This window comes from Erpetoichthys calabaricus, chromosome 2 (genome assembly GCF_900747795.2).
Source record: "Erpetoichthys calabaricus chromosome 2, fErpCal1.3, whole genome shotgun sequence".
NCBI classification, from domain to species: domain Eukaryota; kingdom Metazoa; phylum Chordata; class Cladistia; order Polypteriformes; family Polypteridae; genus Erpetoichthys; species Erpetoichthys calabaricus.
The window spans coordinates 36970590-36998508 of record NC_041395.2 but is presented as its reverse complement, the minus strand read 5'-3'; the positions used below and the strand labels follow the sequence as shown (position 1 = coordinate 36998508).

General features: G+C 36.5%; 1 protein-coding gene across 2 annotated transcripts in view; it reads left to right on the top strand.

Annotated features, from left to right (window-relative positions):
* The window catches only part of mettl17 (methyltransferase like 17), a 37829-nt gene extending 23948 nt beyond the window's left edge, over positions 1-13881 (top strand). Inside the window, exons 11-14 of one of the 2 annotated variants that reach the window (XM_051922323.1) lie at positions 3031-3081; positions 3177-3269; positions 3572-3756; positions 13477-13881. In XM_051922323.1, the coding sequence (XP_051778283.1) occupies positions 3031-3081; positions 3177-3269; positions 3572-3756; positions 13477-13582 (435 nt within the window). In that variant the 3' untranslated portion in view covers positions 13583-13881. Of the gene's footprint in view, positions 1-3024; positions 3082-3176; positions 3270-3571; positions 3757-13476 lie in introns of both variants that reach the window. The other variant, XM_051922322.1, reaches the window with a different exon arrangement.
* The last annotated feature ends 14038 nt before the right edge of the window (positions 13882-27919 follow it).

Below are 27919 nucleotides of genomic sequence, written 5' to 3'. Positions count from 1 at the left end.
GTGAAAAAGACTCAATCCAAGTATTAATCACATGCAGTCAAAACATTTAAAGATAGTAAACCACGCACATAACTCTTTTTTCATTTCATTAATACTTGTGTAAAAAAAATAGTAATTCTTTTCATAAGAGCCATACTCTCTGTATAAAGTACTGCAGTCAGTATAAATGTGAGAAATATACAAAATTCACAGACATAAATACGACAGAGCACTCACTGTATTAATATACAGTGGACCCTTGACTTACGAACTCAATTCGTTCGCGAGGGCTGGTTGTAACTCAAGTTGGTTGTAAGTCAAGACTATTTTTCCCCATAAGAAATAATGGAAATGTCCTTAATGTGTTCTGAACCACCCACAGCAACACTTACTTAACTTTTTTTAATAGAAAAGGGTAGTATAATGTGCATAATTTACCAAAAACACCAATAATTTTTCTAATGTACTAACCAAAAAGTTATAAAAAGTGCCTAGCCTACCAGAAACAACAATTTCATACTGTACTCACCATTTAAGTTGACATCTTTGGCTTCCAGGAAGGAAGGAGGAGGAGAATGAAATGGAAGGTGGTTATTGTTTGGAAGAAGTTTCCTTATACAAATCTTTTCTTTGTAAAATTGTCGAGATGGTGGATTTCGACATGCTGTACATATTAGCGAGATCGGTCACATGAACACCACTCTCATATTTCCACACAATTTCCTTCTTCGTTTCGATTGTGATTGCTTTCTTTACCTTCATTACCTTCACTTCATTCCTTAGCAATTCTCAAAATAAATTATATAAATCACTGCACTGACCGAAATTATGTCCACAAACACGTGTATCTGGGCTCCGACTGACGTTTACAAACGCTCTTGGCTGTTTGTTTACAATCGCACAAGCGGATACACGTGACCGCATTCGGGTCATAACGCAAGATGTTGGTCGTAATTCAAAACAAAAATTTTGGTCATAAAGCAAGTTGTTCGCATGTCAGGCCGGTCGTATATCAAGGGTCGACTGTACTCATATATTGTTGTGTATGTCAAAAATGAACTGGGGACAAACATGGTGATAATAGTGAAAAAAATACATGAAAATGATAGAGAAGTGAAAATAAGAATGTAACCACAATAAGAAAAGCAAAAATATAAGTACAGGCAAGGTGGGATGGAAAATGCTGCTCCTACCCCTAGAAAGCCTCAGCCATGATGTCCTCATAGCCAGTATACATTGCCTACAGTAACAACATGTGGTCATGGAGCTTGTGATTATGTACTTTCCACTTCCACACTGAAAAGAATTCTGCAGTTGAGTTTTGGAGGTGAGAGTTAGGTGGCGGAAACGGCATCAACATGGTTGTTTCAGACTATTCTCTTGCACAATTGGATTGGCGAAAATGAGCATCTTCCTCAAATAATCACATGATTTGGATGGTCAGATTTTACAACTCCCTTCCCATATTGAGAGTTATCCCTAAACCTAAGAAGATTGTGTTATAGAGCACTGTGACTGAAACATAGTGAATAACAAGTTGCTCAAATATTACAATACACATTGCTTTATCACCTCGGTGCTAGCCTGACTCTTGCATGCTGGCCCTATGTCCTATAATTTTCGTGCTTTGTGGCATCCAGCAGTGTGGTTTAGTGGTTAAGGCTTTTGATTTCAAACCCTGAGATGTCTGTGCTTCAACTGGAAAAACAAAAGAAAGATTGTATCTCCAACATTGTAATTTGACTTGGTGAAAGGCATTCACCAAATAAGTAAATGTAAATCACTTTTCAAAAGAAGGAAAACTTTACTGGTGAATTGACTAAACTTGTATTCTTACTTCTTACTAACCTTGTCCTTTATAGATGCACGAATGTTACTTGTATAAACTAACTGTCGAGATAAGAAAATGAAGAGAGTAATGAATAGAGCTGACTGGTGAACTATTCTTACAACCTTCCCATAGTCTAATGAAAATTGTACCAACACAATGAGAAATCTGTCTAGAGTTGTGCAAAATGTCTTTTATTATTTCAAGTTTGGTCATGTAGAATTAGAGATTTTATCATGTGCGCGTTATTACATTGGAGATTTGAGGAACTGTTATGGTGTTCCTGGTATGAGAAACATGTCAGAGCAATACAGTTAAACTAATACGAGTATAATACACTGAGGCCTAAGGTTGAATATACTGTCTAAGAAACTCTTAGAATTTATACATTTACATTTATATTGTGAGTATAACTGTTTATAGCTGTAGGATTCACCATAAAATTGGCAGTACTGTATCAGAAGGTAGTGGCTAAATTCATAAAGTCCTAGTACTAAACAAGTTGAGTTGTGGCAAAGTAAAAAATATCTTTTACTAGACCTTGTTTTCAGATGGTGACAATTAAATTATCCAGAATAGTTTATTATTAGAAATATGCCAGATACCACTAAACAGATAATACCCCTTTCATATGTTTCTTTGAGTCATAAAAATATGCATATAAAAAGTTTCAGAGCTGCAGATTGAAATTGCAGTGCAAAACTTAACATTTGCAATATTTTTAAGCTAACAATCTGCTCAGAAGGTGGTATGAGTGAATATAATTATTATTTTCCATCCAGTGTCTGTTTCTTAGTTTGTTGTGCTTGACATTTATTTGGCACCAGTTTTGGTAGTAGAGGAATGTGTATTTTCAGCCATAGGATATATGTGATCTCTTGGTCACAACGCAAGCAGCAGATGGGGGAAAAATTTAAAGAGATCTGGCATTTTCAATGCATCAGTCTTTTTTAAGAATCTAATTTGCACATTTCAGTCACCAGAATACAATATAAAATATACCTTATTTTTCTGTCAGTGGGACGGTTAAAATATTTCTCAAACAAGTCTTGCAGTAAAACTTACACTGCTACTTGAATGTCTGTACAGACTTTGATATTGTATCTAATCTCTGTGCGGTGCAGTGTCAAAAATTAAAGTAATGAAATATTACAGTGTTATACATATGAATAAATAAATTATAATTGTCCTTAAGTAGAGAATATTTTTTAAACTAGTTACAGGAAGAAGATGAGCTAACCAAGGAACACTGGGATGTCTCTGTTTTTGCTCCAGTAAGTATTCCTACATTCACATGTTGCCCGTTGGCCTTTTATATGCATCTCATTATTTTCTAATGTTATTCCCTTTTTTTTTTCCTCCACCCTAGTGTCCCCATGCTCTGTCTTGCCCCAAGCTGGTAGGAAAAGTTGTTTTACCCTGTAACTTTGCACAATCCTATCGTCGACTGAGCCTAAATTCGGTAAGTATGTTTTAAATAATGACTGATTCTTTTTTTAACTGTTGGTCAAGGAAATTGGAGATTTATTATTTTAAAGTCTCTTGGTGTTTAATTCTACATTTAAGATACTGGTATACAGAAGCAAAAAGTAATAATTTTTTAAAATTAAACATTTAGCCTATTTACATATAGTATTACAGTTTTTAGATGTAATAAATATAAAAAACAATTAGTACAAGTCTTCTTTTTTTTTTTTTTTTTTTTTTTTTTTTTAGTTTAAGTAGGTATTAGTCTGCTAATGTTATGTTTGTTTTTTGTTTAAGAACTCTGAAAATAAGCTGGAAAAGTTCTCATTTGTAATTCTTCAGCGCGGACCGGCAGACAACACTAGTCATTGGCCAAGAATTGTGCAGCCAGTACTGCGAAGAGCAAGACATGTTCATTGTCACCTTTGTTGCTCTAATGGGGAAAAGCAACATGTTGTTATTACTGCAAAAAAGCATGGCAGGTAACTCTTAAGAGCGTTCATAGATATGCAGATATATATGTAGAATTTTATCATTAGCTTATAACCGAGTCAAGATGAGATTTACCTTTTAGAAAACTATTAAAAGTGAAATTTTTATACTAAAGGACAATGCAAAATGATCAGATCAGCAGAATATGTAGATATGTAAAGTTACAAAAGTCAAAAAGTACTTCTCAGCAAAATCTGCAGGATGGGAGTAGTTTCTTTTAAGGCATTATGAAGTAAACAATGTTGCTTTTCTTTGTGTGATGCAAGTGGTAAGGATGCGAAAAACGGTCAAACCTAATCTGTCCAAGGCTGGTTTGTGCCTTTGTACGCTGCTGGTTATTTTCCATTGTTGTTGATAAGAGAGAAAATCGGATGTCTGTTTAGTGTGGTTATCTATATTATTTTACACAAAGTTGTAAGGTAAGTATTTACATGTGATGCTCTGTACCAAAGGACCAGCGCATATGAAACTACCAGGCATTTTGTAGTTCATGAGCCGAACCACACGGACACTCTAGCAAGTTTTTCTGGGTGCAAATAACAGGACTATTGTTTATTAAATTATGTTCCTTCCTCAAAAATAATATAATCACTTTCTAAATATACAGTCCATTGGTGTGATAAAAAAGTAATTGGGAAAAACAGGAATACTTTTAATAGTCCTACTAGATGGACTTCCTTCCTAGTTAAAAAGAAGCCTCTAAAAGTAATCCCTCTAAACAGTTGGATTAAGAAATGAAATGCCATAATTCTTCTGTTACTGGTACCACACCTTCCTCTCATCATTGTTTGAGATGCGACAGTGAAACATTGTCTGTTTATTTTATTCCTTTCCAACACTGATCTCTCTCTCTTTTTTTCCATTTCCCCAAATCACATGGTAATCATCTGTCCCTCACTTCAATGTAAATTGGGGACCAATTTGTGCCCTCTTCTCCTACCTCTGCACAATATTTTTAAATGTCTGTCTATGCTGCATCTTTAATAGTACCAGGAGGCTATTATTCCTTTCCCACTAAACTTTACAGTACACAGCATTCTCCATGCATCTGCCAAACCTAGATTTGTCCATCAGACTGTCAGATAATGAAGCCTTATTCTTCACTCCAGAGAATGTTTCCACTGCTCCAGAGTCCAGTAGCTGCTTGCTTTACATGACTCCATCTGATACTTACCATTGCACATAGTGATCTTAAGACTTCTGTCCAACTACTTGGCCGTAGAAGCTCACAGCACACAAGTTTTGTGTTGATTTTGCTTCTAGTGGCCATTTGGAACTCTTGTAAGCGAGCAACAGAGTATAGGCGATTTGTATGTGAATTGCACTTCATCACGTAGCCACCGCATTCAGCGAGTGTTGCTATTTTTACAAAGCACTCTTTATTATGTTGGGCCATTATCTGTCTATGTGCGAGCCAGATTTGCTTCCTCTGCTATTCAGGCAGTGGTTAGGAAACATTTCATAGTATGAAAAATATATATCAATTTCAGTGTCTTTACAGTAGGTTTTTTTATAAAAACATTCCTTTAGTGAGACACTAATATATGATAAGTCAAGTTTTTGTATACTTTCACTTAGAGATGGTAAAGTCCTTAGAACTTACCTACACATATTGAAATTGTTAGATCAGGTTGTACCACTTTTTCTTCCTTAGATTTTAAAATATCCTTCTAGAGTTGCATGTTGCATACAGTCATGTGAAAAATGTTTTTTTTTTTTTTTTTTTTTACATATGTAGACATATAGAGATTTTATCTTTCTTTAAATAGTGCCTGTATATAATGGTGATATAATATACCAAACATCATGATAGATTTATATTATTAAATATACAAATCATTTACATTTCAACACATATTTCAAAATAAATCACTATAAAGAAAAAACACAAAGAAATGCATACAAAAAGATGAAAAAAAATGCTTCGAAAAATAGTAATGAGATACCATGTAAGTCACACAGCAGTACAGTATCATGTCAATCAAAAAAATTACTCCGATATATTTACCACGAAGGAAACAATTGAAAAATGCAAACTTATTGAATTGTACATGATTTTTTTCCTACATAAAGCAATAGGCATGACCACCTTTAGAACTGCAATTGGATCTATGTTTGGGTGTAATGAGTGTAGTGAGGAATTTGTTTCCTTTCAAGACATTTGCATAAGAACTGCAGTATAAACAAGGAAAATGTCCAGGATCAATTTAATTGAAACTTTAAAAGGGGATGTGGAGAAAGAGGTATGTAAGCAATTGACTACATAGTTACGAATATTATGGCCACAAGAGAAGCCAAATAGTGGTGGTTCAGAGAAATTAGGCTGTAGTCTTAAAATGTGCCAATGTTTAAGAATGATGTCTAATCTGATTAGCATAACTTGAATAAGACTGAAAACAATTCTTATAGTGAATATAGGTTTCATCTATGGTGTAAGTAAAAGTTCTCTTTTTATAAACAGTGCACATTTAAATGCAGTCTTAACATTTTAGTGTAACTCCTTTGTAAGAAATGACCTTATGTATCTTTAGCCTGACAAATCATCTTGTTTGGAACAAATTCAGTGGATATACGAAAAAGCTTAGACACTGTTCAATTGTTAGCCAAAGACCTAGGATGAAAGCTAGAGGCATATAAAAGCATATTGCAGTTAGTAGGTTTCCTTTATAAGGAAAATTGAAAGACATCAATATGAACATAAATAGTAACGTGAAGAAAGGAGAGAGAATTTATTTTATAATTAAGTGTGAAAGATGAATTAGAATTTTATTTACATGTATTAATATCACGTGAAAACACTGTTAAGTTATCTAAAGTACCCTTCCAAATCAGAAATATATCATCAGTATAACAAAGTCAAAACACTATATGATTAACAAATGGATTATTTGATGAGTAAAGAAATTGTTGTTCAAAAACTGAGACATATATATTTGCAATGTTTTGGCAAAAGACAGCTCCCACTGTGTTTCTTCTATGTTGACGGTAAAAGCTCTTATTAACTCTTTGAGGGCAGAATATTTTTTCCAAAAATCTTAGTTTTCTGAAAAGCACATAAACCAATAATTTCACACATAAATCACCATAAAACATCCATTGCTGCTTACTGTGGCTGCTGTTGGCGCCTGTTCAGCGTCTCTGGCAGTAGCTGGCAGGAATGTACGGCAGGCTGTCTGCCTGGCTGTCTTTGCATGGCAGGTGGGCGCCGGTGGTAGGCGCAGTGTGACAATCTGGTTTATACCTCTTGTCATCCTAAGTAGCGGTCCTCCCAGGCATACTTTGCTGTAGGTGCATCAGCTACACAAACTTATTCAGCATCACAATTGGCTAGGGACTGAGCAGATGATGCTGGTACCTCACTTTCGTTTTCAATCTCCATCTCCAGATCATTGCATCAAAATTGGCATCTGACAAGTCAGAGTCTGACTCAGCGATAATACACAAAACATCGTCCATGGAGTGTTTTGCATTGCGCATTTGCTTTGGTCTCTCACTAGATGTCAGTGCCATTTTAGAGGTTGTTTGCTCTTCACTATTCATTCACGTGCAAGGAATCCCGGTCAAATCAACTAAGCTAAGTTTCATTATAGCAAAAAGAGTGGAACTAAAACGTAACTGCAAGTTTTGTCTCATTTTACAGCTGATTTATGTCTTCTACCCCTCAATTTCGAAAAAAGTCAACATCCGCTCTAAATTAAATACAAAAAAATTTCAGTGTAGAACAGTATGCATAATTTGGGCAATAAAGTCAATCAGATTTAATTGGTAACCAGAGAGTTGTAATAAAGTGTTTTGAACTATGAATAGTGTAGCATCTTGAGATGTTTGTGTGCAATGAAGCTATATCGATTGGTTCCATAATAAGGCCATCTTTATGCTGAGTCTCCAGTTGATGACGTATAAAGTTTGCTGAATTTCTAACGTAGGAACGTCATAATGACACAAAAGGTATAATATTGAAATCATTAGATTGAGTTAATGATTGTAGTGTTTAATTAATCACAGAAACTATTTAATGACCAGGACGGTTAATAAGATTTTTATGTATTTTAGGTAAAAGATAAAAAAACAGAAGTGCATGAATATTGATTTGCATAAGAATCTAGCAATTTCATCATTAATAGTTTTAGTAACCACAGCTTAAATAATTGCAGAATTGCTTACAGAAAAAAGGTCATGCGTAGTATCTCGTAGCATGAAGTATCACTTAATTGTCTGAGACCTTTCGTGTAAATACAGTGATGTATCCATTACTACAATCGCACCGCCCTTATTTGCTGGCAATATGGGAATACCAGGATCATTCTTTAAACCACGTAAGATGTTCACAAAAGGTTTACAGTGGTGTGAAAAACTATTTGCCCCCTTCCTGATTTCTTATTCTTTTGCATGTTTGTCACACAAAATGTTTCTGATCATCAAACACATTTAACCATTAGTCAAATATAACACAAGTAAACACAAAATGCAGTTTGTAAATGGTGGTTTTTATTATTTAGGGAGAAAAAAAAATCCAAACCTACATGGCCCTGTGTGAAAAAGTAATTGCCCCCTGAACCTAATAGCTGGTTGGGCCACCCTTAGCAGCAATAACTGCAATCAAGCGTTTGCGATAACTTGCAATGAGTCTTTTACAGCGCTCTGGAGGAATTTTGGCCCACTCATCTTTGCAAAATTGTTGTAATTCAGCTTTATTTGAGGGTTTTCTAGCATGAACCGCCTTTTTAAGGTCATGCCATAGCATCTCAATTGGATTCAGGTCAGGACATTGACTAGGCCACTCCAAAGTCTTCATTTTGTTTTTCTTCAGCAATTCAGAGGTGGATTTGCTGGTGTGTTTTGGGTCATTGTCCTGTTGCAGCACCCAAGATCGCTTCAGCTTGAGTTGACGAACAGATGGCCGGACATTCTCCATCAGGATTTTTTGGTAGACAGTAGAATTCATGGTTCCATCTATCACAGCAAGCCTTCCAGGTCCTGAAGCAGCAAAACAACCCCAGACCATCACACTACCACCACCATATTTTACTGTTGGTATGATGTTCTTTTTCTGAAATGCTGTGTTCCTTTTACGCCAGATGTAACGGGACATTTGCCTTCCAAAAAGTTCAACTTTTGACTCATCAGTCCACAAGGTATTTTCCCAAAAGTCTTGGCAATCATTGAGATGTTTCTTAGCAAAATTGAGACGAGCCCTAATGTTCTTTTTGCTTAACAGTGGTTTGCGTCTTGGAAATCTGCCATGCAGGCCGTTTTTGCCCAGTCTCTTTCTTATGGTGGAGTCGTGAACACTGACCTTAATTGAGGCAAGTGAGGCCTGCAGTTCTTTAGGCGTTGTCTTGGGGTCTTTTGTGACCTCTCGGATGAGTCGTCTCTGCGCTCTTGGAGTAATTTTGGTAGGCCGGCCACTCCTGGGAAGGTTCACCACTGTTCCATGTTTTTGCCATTTGTGGATAATGGCTCTCACTGTGGTTCGCTGGAGTCCCAAAGCTTTAGAAATGGCTTTATAACCTTTACCAGACTGATAGATCTCAATTACTTCTGTTCTCATTTGTTCCTGAATTTCTTTGGATCTTGGCATGATGTCTAGCTTTTGAGGTGCTTTTGGTCTACTTCTCTGTGTCAGGCAGCTCCTATTTAAGTGATTTCTTGATTGAAACAGGTGTGGCAGTAATCAGGCCTGGGGGTGGCTACGGAAATTGAACTCAGGTGTGATACACCTCAGTTAGGTTATTTTTTAACAAGGGGGCAATTACTTTTTCACACAGGGCCATGTAGGTTTGGATTTTTTTTCTCCCTAAATAATAAACACCATCATTTAAAAACTGCATTTTGTGTTTACTTGTGTTATATTTGACTAATGGTTAAATGTGTTTGATGATCAGAAACATTTTGTGTGACAAACATGCAAAAGAATAAGAAATCAGGAAGGGGGCAAATAGTTTTTCACACCACTGTATGTGCAGATTTTTCCAGTTTCTCTATTGTTTTCTACTCTATAACTATTTAAACACATAGCCCACAGTATGATCATTAGTGTCTCTATCAGATTTCTTTTGTTGGTGTTTTGAGATCCAATTCAAATGATGTGATACATTTCTTACTGTCTTCCAAAACTTGGTTGTAAGTAGTATTATCAAGGGTATTATTATATTCTTTCTACAGATCGTCAGTGTTGGGGTCACTATCTCATATTTGTAATTGTCAGGTGAATAACTAAAGATATCTTTCCATTCTCAACACACATCTGTGGTGACTGTTAACAGCAATCAGCTGACCCACAATAGTACGAATTACATCATGGCAGGACATCTCTCAAAGATTAGTTAGAGTCATGGACATTATCGATGACGGAAGAAAATGTGGCCACCGTGGAGATAATTGTAATGCAGAATAGAAGAGTGACAATATGTGAGATAATTGACACTGCAGTAATTAGTTGTGTGTCTGCTAAATTTCCATACGGTATTAGTAATTAAACATGAGCAGGGTCTGTGCATGCTGCCTGCCTAAAATGTAGACTCCTGAAATCCAGCATTATGCAATCCCTGTCACCTTTTAGCCACACCTCACTCCAGCTGACTGATGGAAGGTATAGTCCCCTCATTGTGTCGCTTCTAAAATCTATTGTGTCACTGAACTAACAGCAGTGTTTACATTTGGCAGAAAGTATTGGTGCCATGAGGAGCCTCTCCTGGACATTCAATTCATAGTATATATATTGAACACCATTCTTCCGGTCTCAGTGGCACATATTTCACTTGTTGATAAACAGCATACTTTCACAATTATTTTTATGAAGTAAAACCAATTCAGTTTTGCTCAAATTTCTGATTAATATTAGGCTAAATGTAGCCCAGACCCATGTGGCCCGCCCTGTTCTGCTGTCTGTGTTCTGACCCCTAGTATGTTACATACACCTATACAAAAAAATATAATGACTTATCAAGAAAGAGAAAAATCAGCTTTCCTCGCTGAGCTGTGCTGCAAACTAGCAGTTCAGATTTTCCCACTCCTCCATTCTGGATTCTTTCACTTGTGCATTGTTTGAAGGTTGTCTTGCAAGCACAGCCCGTTCACCCAAAACCCAACAGCATCTCCATGGGATTCATACCTGGGCTTTGACTAGACCATTCCGGAGCCTTCGATTTCTTTTTTTTTTTTTCAGACATTCCTTGGTGGATTACTTTTGGTGGGTTTAGAGTAATTTTCGTTTTGCAAGGTGCACTTTCATTTGAGCTTCTACTCTGTGAAAGACGGTCTCATTATGCCCAAGCACTCTCTGACATTGAAGAATTTCCAGTGGATTCTGAGATGGTGAGCGATTAGGCCCTGATGCTTCAAAGCACCCCCAAATCATAACATTTCCACCACCTAGAATTACAGTTGGTATCGGGTTCTTCTGATCAAAGTTGTCTTTGGTTTTTGCTAAACATGCCTTCTGGTACTGTGGCTAAATAACAGCATCTTTGCCACTTCTTTCAAAAGCACATTGTTCTAGTAGTCAGTCTTTGTCTAGGTGTTCATGGGCAAACTTCAGTCTTGCCCTGATGTTCTTTTTAGATAGCAAAGCTTTCCTCTTAGCACACCTCCCATGTTGATCAAATTTGTGCATAATCTTTCTAATAGTAAACTCATGCACTTTGACATTAACAGTGCAAAAACTACCTGTAGATCCTAATAATAATACACATTAATAATAATACACACTTAAAACCAAACTAAATGTCTGATAATGAGACAAGTTCTGTACCGGATTGTAATTTTTGGTATTTGAGCACTAATAAATATAGAGGTGTACTTAATGTTTTATGTATGTTTATATAACTTATACAGGGTGAGTCAAAATTATGTTAACACTAATGGTACTGCTATTTATGTACTTGTATACAATTTTTATGGACAAGTTTTTTGCCACATCGGGTACATGTGTTGAATATGATGGTGAACAGGTTGAGACATTCCTGTAAATCATCTTGCAAATATGAGGTATGTTTTGTGAATAAATTGTTTCCGCCATTCAAATGTTAACATAATTTTGACTCACCCTGTATAGTGGACTACAAATGTAGATGTGGCAATAAATTGCCTTTATCAGTATATACTGTTTAAATGAAGATCTTATCTTGACATTTCCATTTATGTTAAAAAAGAAAACCTATTTCATTGGATGTATTTACTTTTTCCATCCATCCATTGTCTCCCGCTTATCCGAGGTCGGGTCGCGGGGGCAGCAGCTTGAGCAGAGATGCCCAGACTTCCCTCTCCCCGGCCACTTCTTCTAGCTCTTCCGGGAGAATCCCAAGGCGTTCCCAGGCCAGTCGAGAGACATAGTCCCTCCAGCGTGTCCTGGGTCTTCCCCGGGGCCTCCTCCCGGTTAGACGTGCCCGGAACACCTCACCAGGGAGGCGTCCAGGAGGCATCCTGATCAGATGCCCGAGCCACCTCATCTGACTCCTCTCGATGCGGAGGAGCAGCGGCTCTACTCTGAGCCCCTCCCGGATGACTGAGCTTCTCACCCTATCTTTAAGGGAAAGCCCAGACACCCTGCGGAGGAAACTCATTTCAGCCGCTTGTATTCGCGATCTCGTTCTTTCGGTCACTACCCATAGCTCATGACCATAGGTGAGGGTAGGAACATAGATCGACTGGTAAATTGAGAGCTTCGCCTTGCGGCTCAGCTCCTTTTTCACCACGACAGACCGATGCAGCGCCCGCATTACTGCGGATGCCGCACCGATCCGCCTGTCGATCTCACGCTCCATTCTTTCACATGACTATATTCAGTTGTCCAGATGTATAAGTATTGAAGCTAGTATCAGTGCTCAGTAGACAAAAATAAACTTGACAAAAGCTTGGTTAAATGAGAGAGGGCACTGTATATGAATATGGTATTCCTTACTGAACATGGCAACTGTTTTCACTCATGATTTTAATTTTTCCATTGCTCAGAATTGGTTGAGAATTTCACAAAACATTTCAAACCAAATTTGATCTATATATTTATTACTCAACACTTTTAATCAAAAAAGTTTTAATTTTTTTTTTCCTGAAAAAAGTGTTAGTGTTAACACTGTGTTGGTGTTACACACCAAACTAGAGCAAAGTTAAAATAATAGGAAACCAAAAAGTTTTGGAAATAACCAAAATATTTTGAACAAAATTTCTACCTTTCAATTTCTTATGACATGCCCTTGAAATGGGAGGAAAAAAAAGGAATACTAGTAACATGCTGGTTCCCATAAACAAATTTTTCCATATTAATATGGGTTCTGATTTTTTAGGGCAGTAATTGTAGCAAGAGTGTCCTATATATTTGAGAATTGTTCCTTCATGGATAGGAATAGCAGACATTTACAGATCTGCACACAAACATCACACAGGGTACATGGGTGCATAAGATATGTGGACTGTTCTATTCCGTTTCAGTAACTTTTCTTTAATTGTATAGAGTAAAAGTTAAAAAAAAAAAAAAAAAAGTGTATCGGAAAACTGCATTTTGTTGGCATGTTAGCATTTCTGTCTCACTCTTTGTGTAACAAGATTTGTCAGCTAAGAAAAAGTGTGATAAAATAGCTCAATCAAATAAATAGTAAATATAATGTTATTCAACTGTGCCTTGTTAAATAATTATATGGTCTTCATTTTGTTAGTAATTTAATTTTTTGTGTTACCTTTTGACCAGTTTCAAATTATTATTTTTTTTGCAGGGACTTATACCGCTGTGCTCGCAGTAGTGACTTGGGAGATCGGCTTCCAATGGCAGCTGTCAAGAGTAACAGTGATATAGATGTTTCTGCACCAGGAATTCCTTAACTACACTTTTCCCTTTCCATTGAAGAAGTTAGGACTTTCAAAGTTATAACACTTATTTCATATGGGTAGCTTGGACATTAAAGGCAACACCTGAAAAGGTGTGATACTGTAAGATAAATAATGTATTATAAAATTTTGTTAAGAGTTATTTATATAAAAATATAAAATAATTCAGAAAAGTAAGACTTTTTATAGTTGTCACTCAGTTTTTGCTGTTCTTAAATCTTCTTTTCAGGTACAAACAGTCATTAAGTTCATCACAATATTTCCTTACTTCAACACAATATTGTCCTGTTGCCCATATTCTTGAAACTTTCCCATGGATCACTGGGGAGGGTACTAACCTTTTTATGTTGCTTTAAATTATGTGAATCATTCCGTACAGCTCGATAAAAAATGCTTTGCTTGTGTCTTATGTGCCTTATACAATATATATTATCACTGCTGGGCTAGGCTCCAGCACCCCATGACCCTGCTCAGGATTAATCAGGGTTGAAAATGCAATGGTGTATGCGCATGTATTTTTGTGTATATTTTTTATATATATAAAAAGAAGAACACGGTTTTTAAACATGTTAAAATAGAATGTGCCCTTCATAATGTTTAGGACAAAGACACATTTTTCCTTGATTTACCCTTCTGTTCCACAGTTTAAAATTACAATTCAGACCTGATTTAAAGTGCATATTATAGACTTTGATTTAAAGATATTTTCATACATTTCAGTCATAGCATGTAAAAATGACAACACTCTTTAAACATGATCTCCTCATTTAATGGCACCATAATGTTTGAGACAATTGGCATCACAGGTGTTTGTGATTAATTGCTTCATGAGATACCTCGGCTTGCTTCAACCCTTTGGAGTCTGTAGTTGCCATTGTTCAACATGAGGGCACAAGCTGTGGCAATGAAAGTCAAAGAAGCCATTATGAGGCTGAATAACAGGAGTAAAACCATTAGAGACATTACTTTAACTTTAGCATTATCTAAATGAGCTGTCTAGAATATCATTAAGAAGAAAGAATGCACTGGTAACCTCAGTAATTGTAAAGGGACTAGTAGGCCACAGAAGACCTCCACTGCTGATGATGGAAGAATCCTCACTATGGTAAAGCGAAACACATCACAAAAGGTCTTCAGGAAGCAGATGTGTATGTTTCAGAGACTATTGTGTGCAGAACACTTCATGAAACAAATACAGGGCCCACACTCCAAGATGCAAATATCTAGTTAGCCAGTAAAACAGGATGGCCAGATTACTGTTTGCAAAAAATTACTTAGAAGAGCCTGCAGAATTTTTTTAAAAGATCTTGTGGACAGACGAGACAAAGATGAACCTGTATCAGAGTGATGGCAAGAGCAAAGTGTGGAGATAGAAAGGAACTGCCCAAGATCAAAAGCATACTACCTCATCTTTTACACGCGATGCTAAGGGTGTTACGGCTTGGGCATGTATGGCTGCCACACATAATGGCACACCTATCTTCATTAATAATGTAACTACATCTGTTCAAGTTCCAGTAATACCTCATAACTCATTAGATGGTGCTTCATCCGACAACAAGATAATGGTCCCAAATATATTGTTATGGCAACACAGGAGTTTTTCAAAGCTACAAAATGGAAAATTCTTGAAAGTCCAAGCCAGTCACCTGATTTAAATCCAATTGAGCAAGTTGAAGAGAAAACAGGACAAACCCCCAAAACACGCATGAAGTGAAGATGGCTGCATTAAAGGTTTGGCAGAGCATCACCAAAGAAGATCCTCAGCACCTGGTGATATCCAGACTTCAAGCAGTCATTGCATGCAAGGAATATGCAACAAAGAACTAAATATAACTGCTTTAATATTCGTACCATTGTATGTTCCAAACATTATGGTGCCCTGAAATGGGGGCATCGTGTAGAAAAAGTGTTGTCATTTCTACATGATGTGCCCAAACTGTATGCAAATTGCCTTAAACTCTGCAATGTGCACTTTAATCACATTTGATTTGTAATTTTAAACTGTGGAGCAGACGTTTTATCTGTCTGTCTGTCTCTATAGAGATAGAGAAGGAGATGCTATGTAAATATATAGATATTTTATATGTATATATTGAAGGTGTTTAGCTGATCATTCAGTGTTTTATAAGAACCTTTATGAAAAGTTACATGCTGAGCATGTTATTGCAGTTAGTTAATGAGTAAATTACTCTCATGTTTACATAAACTTACAAAAATGTTCTTTGCTATATTGCACTCTTTTTGTTAAAAAGAATCTGTTTATGTACAGTAAGGGGTTATCAGTTTTGGGTGGTATAGTATGGTTTTCAAACTTTTTTGAACAAGTACCACTCCGCGAGGACCAGTAAACTGAAGTACCACTGTCAATGAACCGTTAATTTACGCCCGTGTTGTTTTGAAGAAAAAGTCACTATAATCACTATAATCACTATAATTATGACGTTAAAGTGATATTAAACTAATTAAGGAAATGGGCGGCTTGGAGTCTTCCACGCATTTACAGTAGTATACTTATACTATATATGATTATATGCAACATATTGGCATTCTAGCAACATCGATTCGTGGAAAATAAAGGACCACACGAGGACCACTTGGCATGACTTGAAGTACCACCAGTGGTACGCGTACCACAGTTTGAAAACCGTGGGTATAGTAAAGCAGTAGTTGGCACTGCTACCTCACAACTCCAGAGTCATATGCTTGAACTGTGGCCTGAGCTGTCAAAATAATATTGAAAACTGAGCCAATGGTGGATGAATAAGAACCTGTCCTTGAGTATCATGTGAAGGGGAGATCAGCATTGTTTCCTCAAAAGATGCAGCCTTCTCTGTTGGAGTTTTGTGCTTGGTCATTTTCACTGTGGATTTTGTCTGATCCTCTTATTGTGGTGATCTACAGATGAATGCATACTTTTATTTGTTCTGTTTCTCCGTATTTGCGGGGTTTCCTCTGGGTTGTTTATTTTTTCTCCTACATCCCCAGAGGTTAATTGGTAATTCAGAATTAGCCCTATGTAAGCTTGGAAGTATGCAGAAGTAGCCTCAGCAATGGATGGCATTATGTCAAGCATTGGTTTCTGACTTGCACCAAACCCTGTCAAGTATGAGAATGTAGTGTTACCCCTTTAATATCTATAAACATGTAAGTATAAAATACAGTGCCCTCCACTATTATTGGCACCCCTTTTAATAATTAGTAAGAAGGGGTAGACAAAAATCACTGCTGAAGAACTGTCATCTTGTACTGAAGAAATGAGAAACATCTGACTTTTAATTGAAACAAGTTCATTCAAAGAAAAACAGCCCTCCTCAAGAAATAAATACTTTTAGCAAAAACACGTGCCACAATTGGTGGCACCCCTGCATTTAATACTTTGTACAACTTCCCTTTGCCAATATAACAGCACAGTCTTCTCTTATAACCTTTTATAAGGTTGGAGAATACAGAGCATGGCATTTGAGACTATTCTTCTTTACATAATCTCTCCAGATCATTCAGGGTCTTAGGCCTTCTCCTGTGTACTGTCTTCTCACTCCACACATTTTCTGTAAGGTTCAGGTCAGGGAATTGAGATGGCTATGGCAGAATTTTGATTTTGTGGTCAATTAACCATTGCAGGGTTGATTTGGACATGTGTTTCAGATCATTATCCTGCTGGAAGATCCAATGATGAGTTTTAGTTACCTGGCAGAGGCAGCCAGGTTTTGATTTAAAATCTCCTGATATTTCATGGAATCCATGATGCCATGTACCCTAACAATGTTTCCAGGTACTTTGGAGGAAAAACAGCCACACAACATCACAGAACCTCCACTATATTTCACAGTATATTTTATAGCCATCCTTCTTTTTACATAAAACCTACTTTGCGTGTTGCCAAAAAGTTCAATTTTTGTTTCATCAGACCATAGAATATGGTTCCAGTCAAAGATGTAGTAACGTTTTGCAAACTCCAGGCGCTTATGTTTGTGGATAACTGACAGAAAAGGCTTCTTTCTGGCATACCTTCCAAATAATCTGTTGGCATGGAAATGCCACTGATGGTGGTTCTGGAGACTTGATAACAATAACGACATCATTTACAGTTAGGTCCATAAATATTTGGACAGAGAAAACTTTTTTATAATTTTGGTTCTGTACATTACCACAATGAATTTTAAATGAAACAACTCCGATGCAGTTGTAGTGCAGACTTTCAGCTTTAATTCAGTGGGGTGAACAAAATGATTGCATAAAAAGGTGAGGCAACTAAAGCATTTTTTAACACAATCCCTTCATTTCAGGGGCTCAAAAGTAATTGGACAATTGTCTCAAAGGCTATTTCATGGGCAGGTGTGGGCAAGTCCGTCGTTAGGTCATTATCAATCAAGCAGATAAAAGGCCTGGAGTTGATTTGAGGTGTGGTGCTTGCATGTGGAAGAATTTGCTGTGAACAGACAACATGCAGGTGAAAGAAGCCATCCTTAAGCTGCGAAAACAGAAAAAACCCATCCGAGAAATTGCTACAATATTATGAGTGGCAAAATCTACAGTTTGGTACATCCTGAGAAAGAAAGCAAGCACTGGTGAACTCAGCAACGCAAAAAGACCTGGACGTCCACGGAAGACAACAGTGGTGGATGATTGCAGAATCATTTCCATGGTGAAGAGAAACCCCTTCACAACAGCCAACCAAGTGAACAACACTCTCCAGAGGGTAGGCGTATCGATATCCAAGTCTACCATAAAGAGAAGACTGCATGAAAGTAAATACAGAGGGTGCACTGCAAGGTGCAAGCCACTCATAAGCCTCAAGAATAGAAAGGCTAGATTGGACTTTGCTAAGGAACATCTAAAAAAGCCAGCACAGTTCTGGAAAAACATTCTTTGGACAGATGAAACCAAGATCAACCTCTACCAGAATGATGGCAAGAAAAAAGTATGGAGAAGGCGTGGAACAGCTCATTATCCAGAGCATACCACATCATCTGTTAAACACGGTGGAGGCAGTGTGATGGCTTGGGCGTGCATGGCTGCCAGTGGCACTGGGACACTAGTGTTTATTGATGATGTGACACAGGACAGAAGCAGCCGAATGAATTCTGAGGTGTTCAGAGACATATTGTCTGCTTAAATCGAGCTAAATGCAGTCAAATTGATTGGGCGGCGTTTCATGATACAGATGGACAATGACCCAAAACATACAGCCAAAGCAACCCAGGAGTCTATTAAAGCAAAGAAGTGGAAAATTCTTGAATGGCCAAGTCAGTCACCTGATCTTAACCCAATTGAGCATGCATTTCACTTGTTGAAGACTAAACTTCGGACAGAAAGGCCCACAAACAAACAGCAACTGAAAGCTGCTGCAGTAAAGGCCTGGCAGAGCATTAAAAAGGAGGAAACCCAGCATCTGGGGCCTCATGTATAAACGGTGCGTACGCACAGAAATGTTGCGTTAGAACGTTTCCACGCTCATATCGCGATGTTTAAAACCTACACTTGACATAAAGCCACGCACTTTTCCACGGTACCTCATACCCTGTCGTACGCAAGTTCTCCGCTTGGTTTTGCAGACTGGCGGCACCCAGCGTCAAAGCAGTGCTACTGTTCCTGCGTGGTTACCCTTTCTTAGATCCACATTGACGACGGCGGCTTTATCAGATACACTGAAATTAACCGCATATCGTTCATAAATTTAATGCATCTGATTGTAATTAACCTGTAACAATATAATGGTCCACAGAATGGTCAAACTATTCTTAATACCATAACTGCTTTAGCGTTGTTACTCTCACTGCACCTTCCTCTTCTTCTGTCAGCTGCTCCTGTTAGGGGTTGCCACAGCAGATCATATTTTTCCATATTACTTGCACTGCACCACTCGGAGTATTTATATCACTGTATCTGAGTGTGAATCACAGATCTACAGCAGCTGAGCGGAAAGAGAATTATCGGGGTACAGCATCAAGCACTAGCTGCCTCAGCCATTCGCTATTTGAACTGCTCTCATCCGACCAACACTTCAGAGCCATTTCTGTTTGGACCTCGCAGTTCACAAACAGTTTCATCCCAAGAACTATAAATGCACTCAATCAGTCCATCAAGTGCTCCTTGTAGAACTGTTTGCACTTGCAAGTTACCGTGAGGTAATTGTACTTATGATACAGTTATAATATTGCACAACCTGAGCCACTTTATAAAGCGCGTATTTACATATGATGGCGATATCATTTTTAAGATGAAATGCAGCAAGATATGTTGATTATATTATACAGATAAAATAACTTTAACTACACGATGCCGCAGCGCTAGCGAGCTTGAGCTTCGTTCACGGTTTGTTCCTCCTCGCGCTGTATTCATGCTGTGGCTGGCGCGACACTGGAAGGATAGATGGATAGAATAATTAAACATTACGAAGATATTTCGATGTTTCTTAAAAGTTTTGAAGAATCGGCGTTCTAAGCTTACAGATGGCTTAACGTCTATTACAGAGCTGATTGTGTGGCGATTGGGTATTTGGAGAAAGAAAAATAAGGACAGGAATTGGGGGTTAGTACGTTTGAAAAAGACAGTACTTCTGTAATAAAGCATTTCATTGAAGGTCGCGCATGGCGCAGCAAGCAGCTTGCTGTAAGACATGAACAATCACTGTGCCACTGTGTTCCCATGTTTAATAACCGTGCTTTAACTTATATCATCATGAAAATTATATCACGTATACTTCTCAGTATTTTAATTAATCAGAGAGCTGTAATATTATGAACGTAATGGATTCTGTGTCCTGTCGGAGGAAGAGCACGTAGTGATTCAGGCACATAGCGCACATATAAGATCAAATACAAAACAAAGCATTTAATGTGCTACTTTAGTTATGATGGGATTTGAGAAACTAGTAAATTAAACGATTTTAAGATGAAGTTTATGATGTTCTACTTTAATGGCAAAATAAACTACGTGATTAAAGTGGAAATTTCAATATTAAAGTTGACATTTCGTGCTTTTTTCACACTGTGTGCCTTTTTTTTCACTGTACCCTAATAAGCTTTCACTTAACACTCAGACGGTGGGCTATGAGTCGCCTTTTCACGCCGACTTTGATATGTGACAACTTTTTTATTTCGGGCACTGTGCGACTTTGTGAACTTTAGCTTTCGAGTTTCTCCGACACGCTATGTCACTCGATCAACTTCCTTTTGTTGCTTATATAACTGTTTAAACCAACAAATAGTACGTTTTTCTTTGCCTTCATTTGGTATTTGCTGAAGTTCTTCTATTTTTCCTCGTACTTTTACCATTGCCTTTTCACAGAACGCTGGGCTTAAGGGCTATTTATATTGATTTGCATATTCAAAGAGGTGTAATTCTGGGAGGAGTTGGGGCAGGACAGCAGGTGCATGCACGTGCGTTTATTTCCACACTGAGTGGGATTTATTTAGCGGAAGAACGCGGAAGTTGGCGAACGCACAGATTCCTGCATCCGGATTTTTCTGTGTGTAAGCACACTTCGGCTTTTGTGCTTATGTCATGTTATAGTGCGAATTCTACACACGGCGTTATGCATGAGGCCCCTGGTGATGTCCATGAGTTCAAGACTTCAGGCTGTCATTGCCAGCAAAGGGTTTTCTACCAAGTATTAGAAATGAACATTTTATTTCCAGTAATTTGTCCAATTACTTTTGAGCCCCTGAAATGAAGGGACTGTGTTCAAAGAATGCTTTAGTTGCCTCACATTTTTATGCAATCGTTTTGTTCACCCCACTGAATTAAAGCTGAAAGTCTGCACTTCAAGTGAATCTGAGTTGTTTCATTTAAAATTCATTGTGGTAATGTACAGAACCAAAAATTAGAAAAAAGTTGTCTCTGTCCAAATATTTATGGACCTAACTGTATTTATATAGCACATTTTCATACAAGTAATGTAGCTCAAAGTGCTTTTCATGATGAAGAAAAGAGAAAAAAATATAAAGTAAGATTTAAAATAAGACAACACTAATTAACATAGAATAAGAGTAAGGTCCAATGACCAGGGAGAACAGAAAAAACAAAAAAAACTCCATATGGCTGGAGAAAAAAAATAAAATCTGCAGGGGTTCCAGACCATGAGACCACCCAGCCCCCTCTGGGCATTCTACCTAACATTAATGATCAGTCCTCTTTGTATTTAGGATTCTCAAGGACTTGATGATGATGGTCATGTAGACTTCTGGCTTTTAATCCATCAATGTAGGAACATCATGGTGCTTTGATTAGGTGGTGATGGCGCAGGTTGCCACCACAGAAAACCAGGAAAAAAAACAGAAGAGAGAGTAGGGGTTAGTACGGATTTTGGAGCCACCATGAATAGTTATGATAATTAATTGAATATACACAGCATCAGGATTAAACTAAAATGAAGTTAAGAGAAAGCCATGTTAAAGTAATGTGTTTTTAGCAGTTTTTTTAAAGTGCTCCACTGTATTAGCCTGGCAAATTCCTATTGGCAGGCTATTCCAGATTTTCCACGGGATTTTACTTTTTCTTTCAATTCCCCAACAGTGATCCTTGGAGATATTATTGCCTCTCTTACCATCCTTCTCACTGTATGTGGGTGTAAAATGAATTTAGGTGGTCTTCTAGGCAAGTTTGTCACAGTTCCAGTTGATGACCACTTTTTTTATTATTGCCCTAACTGTAGAAATGGCCATTTTCAGGTGAGTAACTATTTTTTTTATAATCATTCCCTGAGTTATGAAGGGCAACACACTTCTTCTTCATTTGGATTGAGTCTCCTCTTTTCTTTGCTATGATGATGGTTGGCTGAGGAAATTTGGCACTGTGTCTCCTCACATTTGTATCCCAGTTAATCAGGAAGTCATGGATTTCTGGTGGACGGTTCCTATACGCTCCAATCAGCATAACAATGTCCAATTTAAATGGGAAACATGCTTTAGTTACAGTGTTTCACATTAACTTCCTAGGGTGCCAACAATTGTGGCAAATGTGTTTTTGTTTAAAGTACTTATTTTTTTATTAAGATTTTGTTTTCTTTGAATGAACTTGTTTCAATTAAAAGTCAGATGTTTCTCATTTTTTCAGTGCAAGGTGACAGTTCTTCAGCAAGCAGTGATTTTTTTCTAACCCTTCTTACTAATTTTTACAAGGAGTGCCAATAAGAGTGAACAGCACTGTATATGTGTATACTCTGTGTATCTAGTATGTATACTGGCATGCAAAAGTATTCAATCTTCTTGAAAGTTATAACAATTTTTTAAAATGATAAAAGATTTGTACACATTTTTATCCATTCAGTAATTTTAATTTGAACTCTTGTGCTGCAGTGAAGCAGTCAAAATAAAAAAATTTCTGTAGATATTTAACAGAAGAAGAAAACCTCAAAAGTTAGTATTAAATCCGCTATGCTTTACAAAGGACTCGCAAGTAGTACTTAATTATGTTTAATTACGGTCAAAAGATTAGTCATTTGTGTAAATGTGGAGTTTCCAGAGCACTGTGGTTTAAATTCCTATGCAAACATTAACTAAATTTAGAGTTTTTCTTCTTCAGTTAAATATCTACAGAAAATGGTTTATTTTGACTTTGGAAATGTATTGTTAAAATATAAGACTTCACATTTAAAATACTGAATGGATAAATATGTGGATAAATCTTTTGTCATGCAGAAAGTTGGCTTTCAAGGGGATTGAATACTTTTGCATGCCCGTATATGTGTATATTTGTTGATAATTGTAAACCTGTTCAGTATGTATGTTTATATACATTTGTAAAGCAAATCCAGAAAATCACCAGAATTACTAAAATATGTTAAAAATACTTTAAGGATTTGTTTCAATTGGGGCACTTGAGTAACTGTCATTACTCACTACCTAGCTGCAATATGAACACTAGATGGCAGCATTGGCTGTCACTGCTCTTGGCACCTAACTTTTTATGTTTCTTCACCCTTTCAACGGCAGGGGTGGAATAAGCTCAATCCTCCTTAATTGGGCATCTGTGAGAAAATAAAATTGTATTTTTTGGCCAAACATTTGAGGTAGTTGTACAATTAGCAGTGCTAGGTTAGGTTAATAGTTGAAATGTAGACTCCATAGATTCTTTGAGAATGTAAGTGGGACTTGAGGGCTGCCAATAATTAACTACTAAGTAATATATAAAGGGAATGCTTTTATATAAAAAAAATTAGGAAGTGTTCACAGCATTATCAACAGGATTACAGCAATTCCAGGCCTTTATGTTAACAATGTTTAGAATAATTTAAACAATGTCCATTATTTTAAGTACTTCATCCTGCAACCAATATGTTAGTTAAATTATACAGTATATTGTGTTTTATAATGGTAATAATAGTTATTAACTGTTAAGCAACTCAGGATAATTTGATTTGATACGATATGATGATTTAATTTGATGATATATTTTCAAGAATGTTTCCTTACAATTTTTTTTTTTGTGATGTTCAATATGTTGATATTTTTAAAAAAGGACTAAAATATAATTAGAGGCATTACTACTGGATTTATATACTTTCTGTAAATGACATCTGAATATCCAACGCATTTTTCACATCTTCTAAAGTTGTGATAACTTGGTAACTTCAAGTTTCAACATTCCATGCAGAGCTGAGTTGAAATTTTTTTTAATTAGCTCTTCAGACTACATCAACCATTGAACAGAGAAGAGAACAAAAGGCCAGCACATGGTTAGCATATTTTTCTTAAACGTCTAAAAGAATATTTAGACTGTTCTACAAAGCAGGAGGTAGGCTTGCTTGCAGGCAGGGGTGCAGGGCAGTCATCCAAGTGTGCAAGCTGTCTTTAATTCTTCATCACACTTGATGTTTACTTGTTTTATACAGCAAGGATAAAAAAATTTTTTATATGAATTACTGCAGTATTTAATTGTGGATATGTAAAAATGCAGTGTGGTTACAGGACAAATCGTGACCCATTCATATTGCTTTGAGATAACAATTTATTTAGAAATTATTGTGGTAATAAAAACTTACCTCTTTTATATCACATAAAACCATGCATTTCTGCTGCCTGAATTTCAAAAGTTTTATACATATAAACATATAAACATAAGCAAAAAAAAATCCAATAATTTAAAATACATTAAACATGAATAATGAAATGTCGTGCAATTATGTATGTTTAGTGGTTTTTACAGCTAAAAGGGAATGGCTTTTGATTCAGAGCCTAAGCTATTTTTAGGAAGTTGGCAGCTCACTAGAAGAATGCCATCTCTGACTTTTCTGACAGTCAATAACAAAACAAAACAAAACAAACAAAAAGAAACTTTTAGACACGCACACATACTGTATAAGTACCTATGCAAAGCTTACTCCAGGAAAATGCTGTCACATCAAAAGTGTGTCATCAAAATATCGATACGATTGTCTACACATCCTGTTCCATTTATGTTTGAGGGGTTTCATACTATAAACAAATATTAATGTGATAGTTTACATAGTACATACATTACTATATTTATGGCAACAATAATATGAGAGAAACTAAATGTATCATTGGATATTCAAATTTTTCACAACTTTCTGACAGACTGAAATATTGTCAGCTAAGAAAATGCATAATGTAATATTTTTACTGGTTAGTGGACACTTTCAAATCTTTTCGTTGAGCAAAAGACATAAAAATGAATTTGATATTTTTTTGTGAGATTCACTCTTAATTTTTTTATTTAATAGATATGTAATCTGATATGTCATTGGAGTTCCTTTGTTAATCCATTGTGCTAGACAGGCTTTTGCTTTTTTTTACTAAGTGACAATGTGCAGGTGTGATTTTCTTTATAAATCAAAGAAAAAGGCCATTCCAAACACCTGTAATCTATTTTCAAATCTTTGAAAACACATCAAAAAGTAGCAAGATTCCAACTCAATTGCTATAACTTTACATACTATTGTAAGACACTATTCCCTTTATAACATGCTGAAAGAAATCAGATAAAATTTTTGCAGTGATGGGTGCAAAGAAAATTGATCAATTATGGACCCAAAAAACCAGAAAGCCTAACTTCTCACTCCGATAATGGTGATCATTTTCCTAGAAACAGATGTGAGTGACACTTCAATCAGTAAATGCACTGCTCTTTTTTTTTTTTAGGGATTCAAACAAAATAATCAGACAAAGAGATGCTAAAAATCACAACCCAAGTTTACATATGCATTAAAGAAACATCTGTGTGGGCTTCTTAAGCAATACCTCTAATTATCCAGAACTATTTCGAACCTATACCGTAAGTCAACTTTTCACCAGCACAGTCCTGGAATTCCAATGTGCTTTCTAGTTTTTAATCCTGCCAGAGGTCTTTAATTGGATTCTGAGTAGTTTCTTGGACCATTGCATTTTATTCGTCTATCCATCGTCTGACTCCTGTTATCCAGAGTTTCAAGGAGCTGGACTCTGTCTTTACATGATCGTATACAAGGCAGGGAACAACATGGGAGAGAATGTAAGTGCCTCCCAGGGCACACTGTTAAACACTCACATTCACTTAAAGATAAGTAATTTACAGTCCCACAGGCTCTACAATACTGTATATGCATGGGATTTAAACCCAAGGCTTAAGATCTGTGAGGTAGTAGTTAAAAATTATTAACTTGCAATAATGCATTGATATGTTAACACTTAATCCTTCATTTGCTATATATTTTGAAAATATAATAGTGGGACAGCTTGGTTTTTGAAATTAACATAATGTACCTTAAACACAGAGCCAGTATCAGCATTTATTAAGTGTGGTATAAACAAGTCCTTGAAATAAATCTTGACTGTGTCAGTTTTGATAGTAAAATACTGAATTTTGGTAAAGACTATTCTGCTCTGTGCAGTGTCCAGTTCCCTATTTCTCCAGCAAAGTCTAAAACTTATGGTGATGGAAATATATACTCTCTAATAAATTGGGAGTCATAGTTTAATCTAAATAGAAGATTGCATTTTAGGTTAAAGGTATGTTTTAAAAACAGAATGTGGGAAAATGAAATTCATGTATAGAAATATTTGTATTACTCAAAGAATTATTCGCTAATGTAGAATGAAAGTAAACCTTGTGCTGTGTCATAGTAAATGTTCAAATTCAGGATATAAAGTGAGAAATAATATACAGCTATTTAAATGAGACACAAAAAATAAAAAGTGAAATATTTTGTTAGATAGTATGCTAGCTATGTTAATTGAGCCTACCCTACAAATATTTAAAATCTTAGACCACCCCTTGACCCCATTCTAATGTACAGGATGTACAGTATACATACAGTATGTCTGTTTTAACAGGTTCACAATACTCCTGTCGATCATCTCCAAGACTTCAGACAATGACCTTGCACTTTCAAGGCAGGCTGGCTTTGGAAATATAAGAGGAATACAAGGCCAAGGACATGCTTCCAAGCTCAGTTTTTAATGAACTGTGCCAGTTAGAACCACAAAATTAAAATCAGTTACCTGAGTATGTCTACTGGAATACAGCGTTGAGACAGAAATAATCCTGACTTTATGTGAAGGTATTCTTTTTAGAGAAATATTAAAACATTTTAAGCTTAGAGTACATTGCATTTTCATTATTGCCCATACAATTTTTAAAATCTGCTTTTTTGATAACAGAATTTTCTTCCTATTTTTTTAAATTTTTTTTTTAAACTTGTTCTTTCCAGAGATTCAGGGATACAGTAGTTGTGACGTTTGGCAGCTAATTTGGTTTCTGGTCTTTATAAGCAACCTGTACCAACTATGAATGCTTAGTCAATGTTGACAGCGTCCTAATTATGGGCCAGTTCACAAATAAACATCACTTATGGACTTTGCTCAGGAGCTGTGTTAGCATATATTTGCAAAAGGAAAGGGTGATTTTTCACAATGAAAAATCAAATACAGTCAAATAAAATCTGTTGTTATAGAAAATTAGACTTCCGTGTGATTTGAACTAATTAGGAATCTCTACATATCGTACAGTTTGGCCCTAAATTTCATCTAATAAAAAGCTTGTTGTAGACCTCTGGAGAGAGGTGAGAGATTGACGCACAACATGATATGAAATTGATGAAGACAAATGCTCCCTTTAGGTATTCATGTGTATCTAGAAATGTCTAGATTAGCTATGATATGCAGTGACTACTGAGAGGCAGTGTGCATTTGTGTCTGTGCCTTTTGACCTACCAGTTGGGTAGCTTTGGTAGGTGATACTCAATTTCTCTTGCTTTTGGACTTTCACAAAACCTAGCTGTCATATGTGACCGTGGAACCTGCCTGATAAGCAATAATGAGGACTGCTGAGTCATTTTATTGCATTTTGGGCGGCACGCTGGTGCAGTGGTAGTGCTGCTGCCTCACA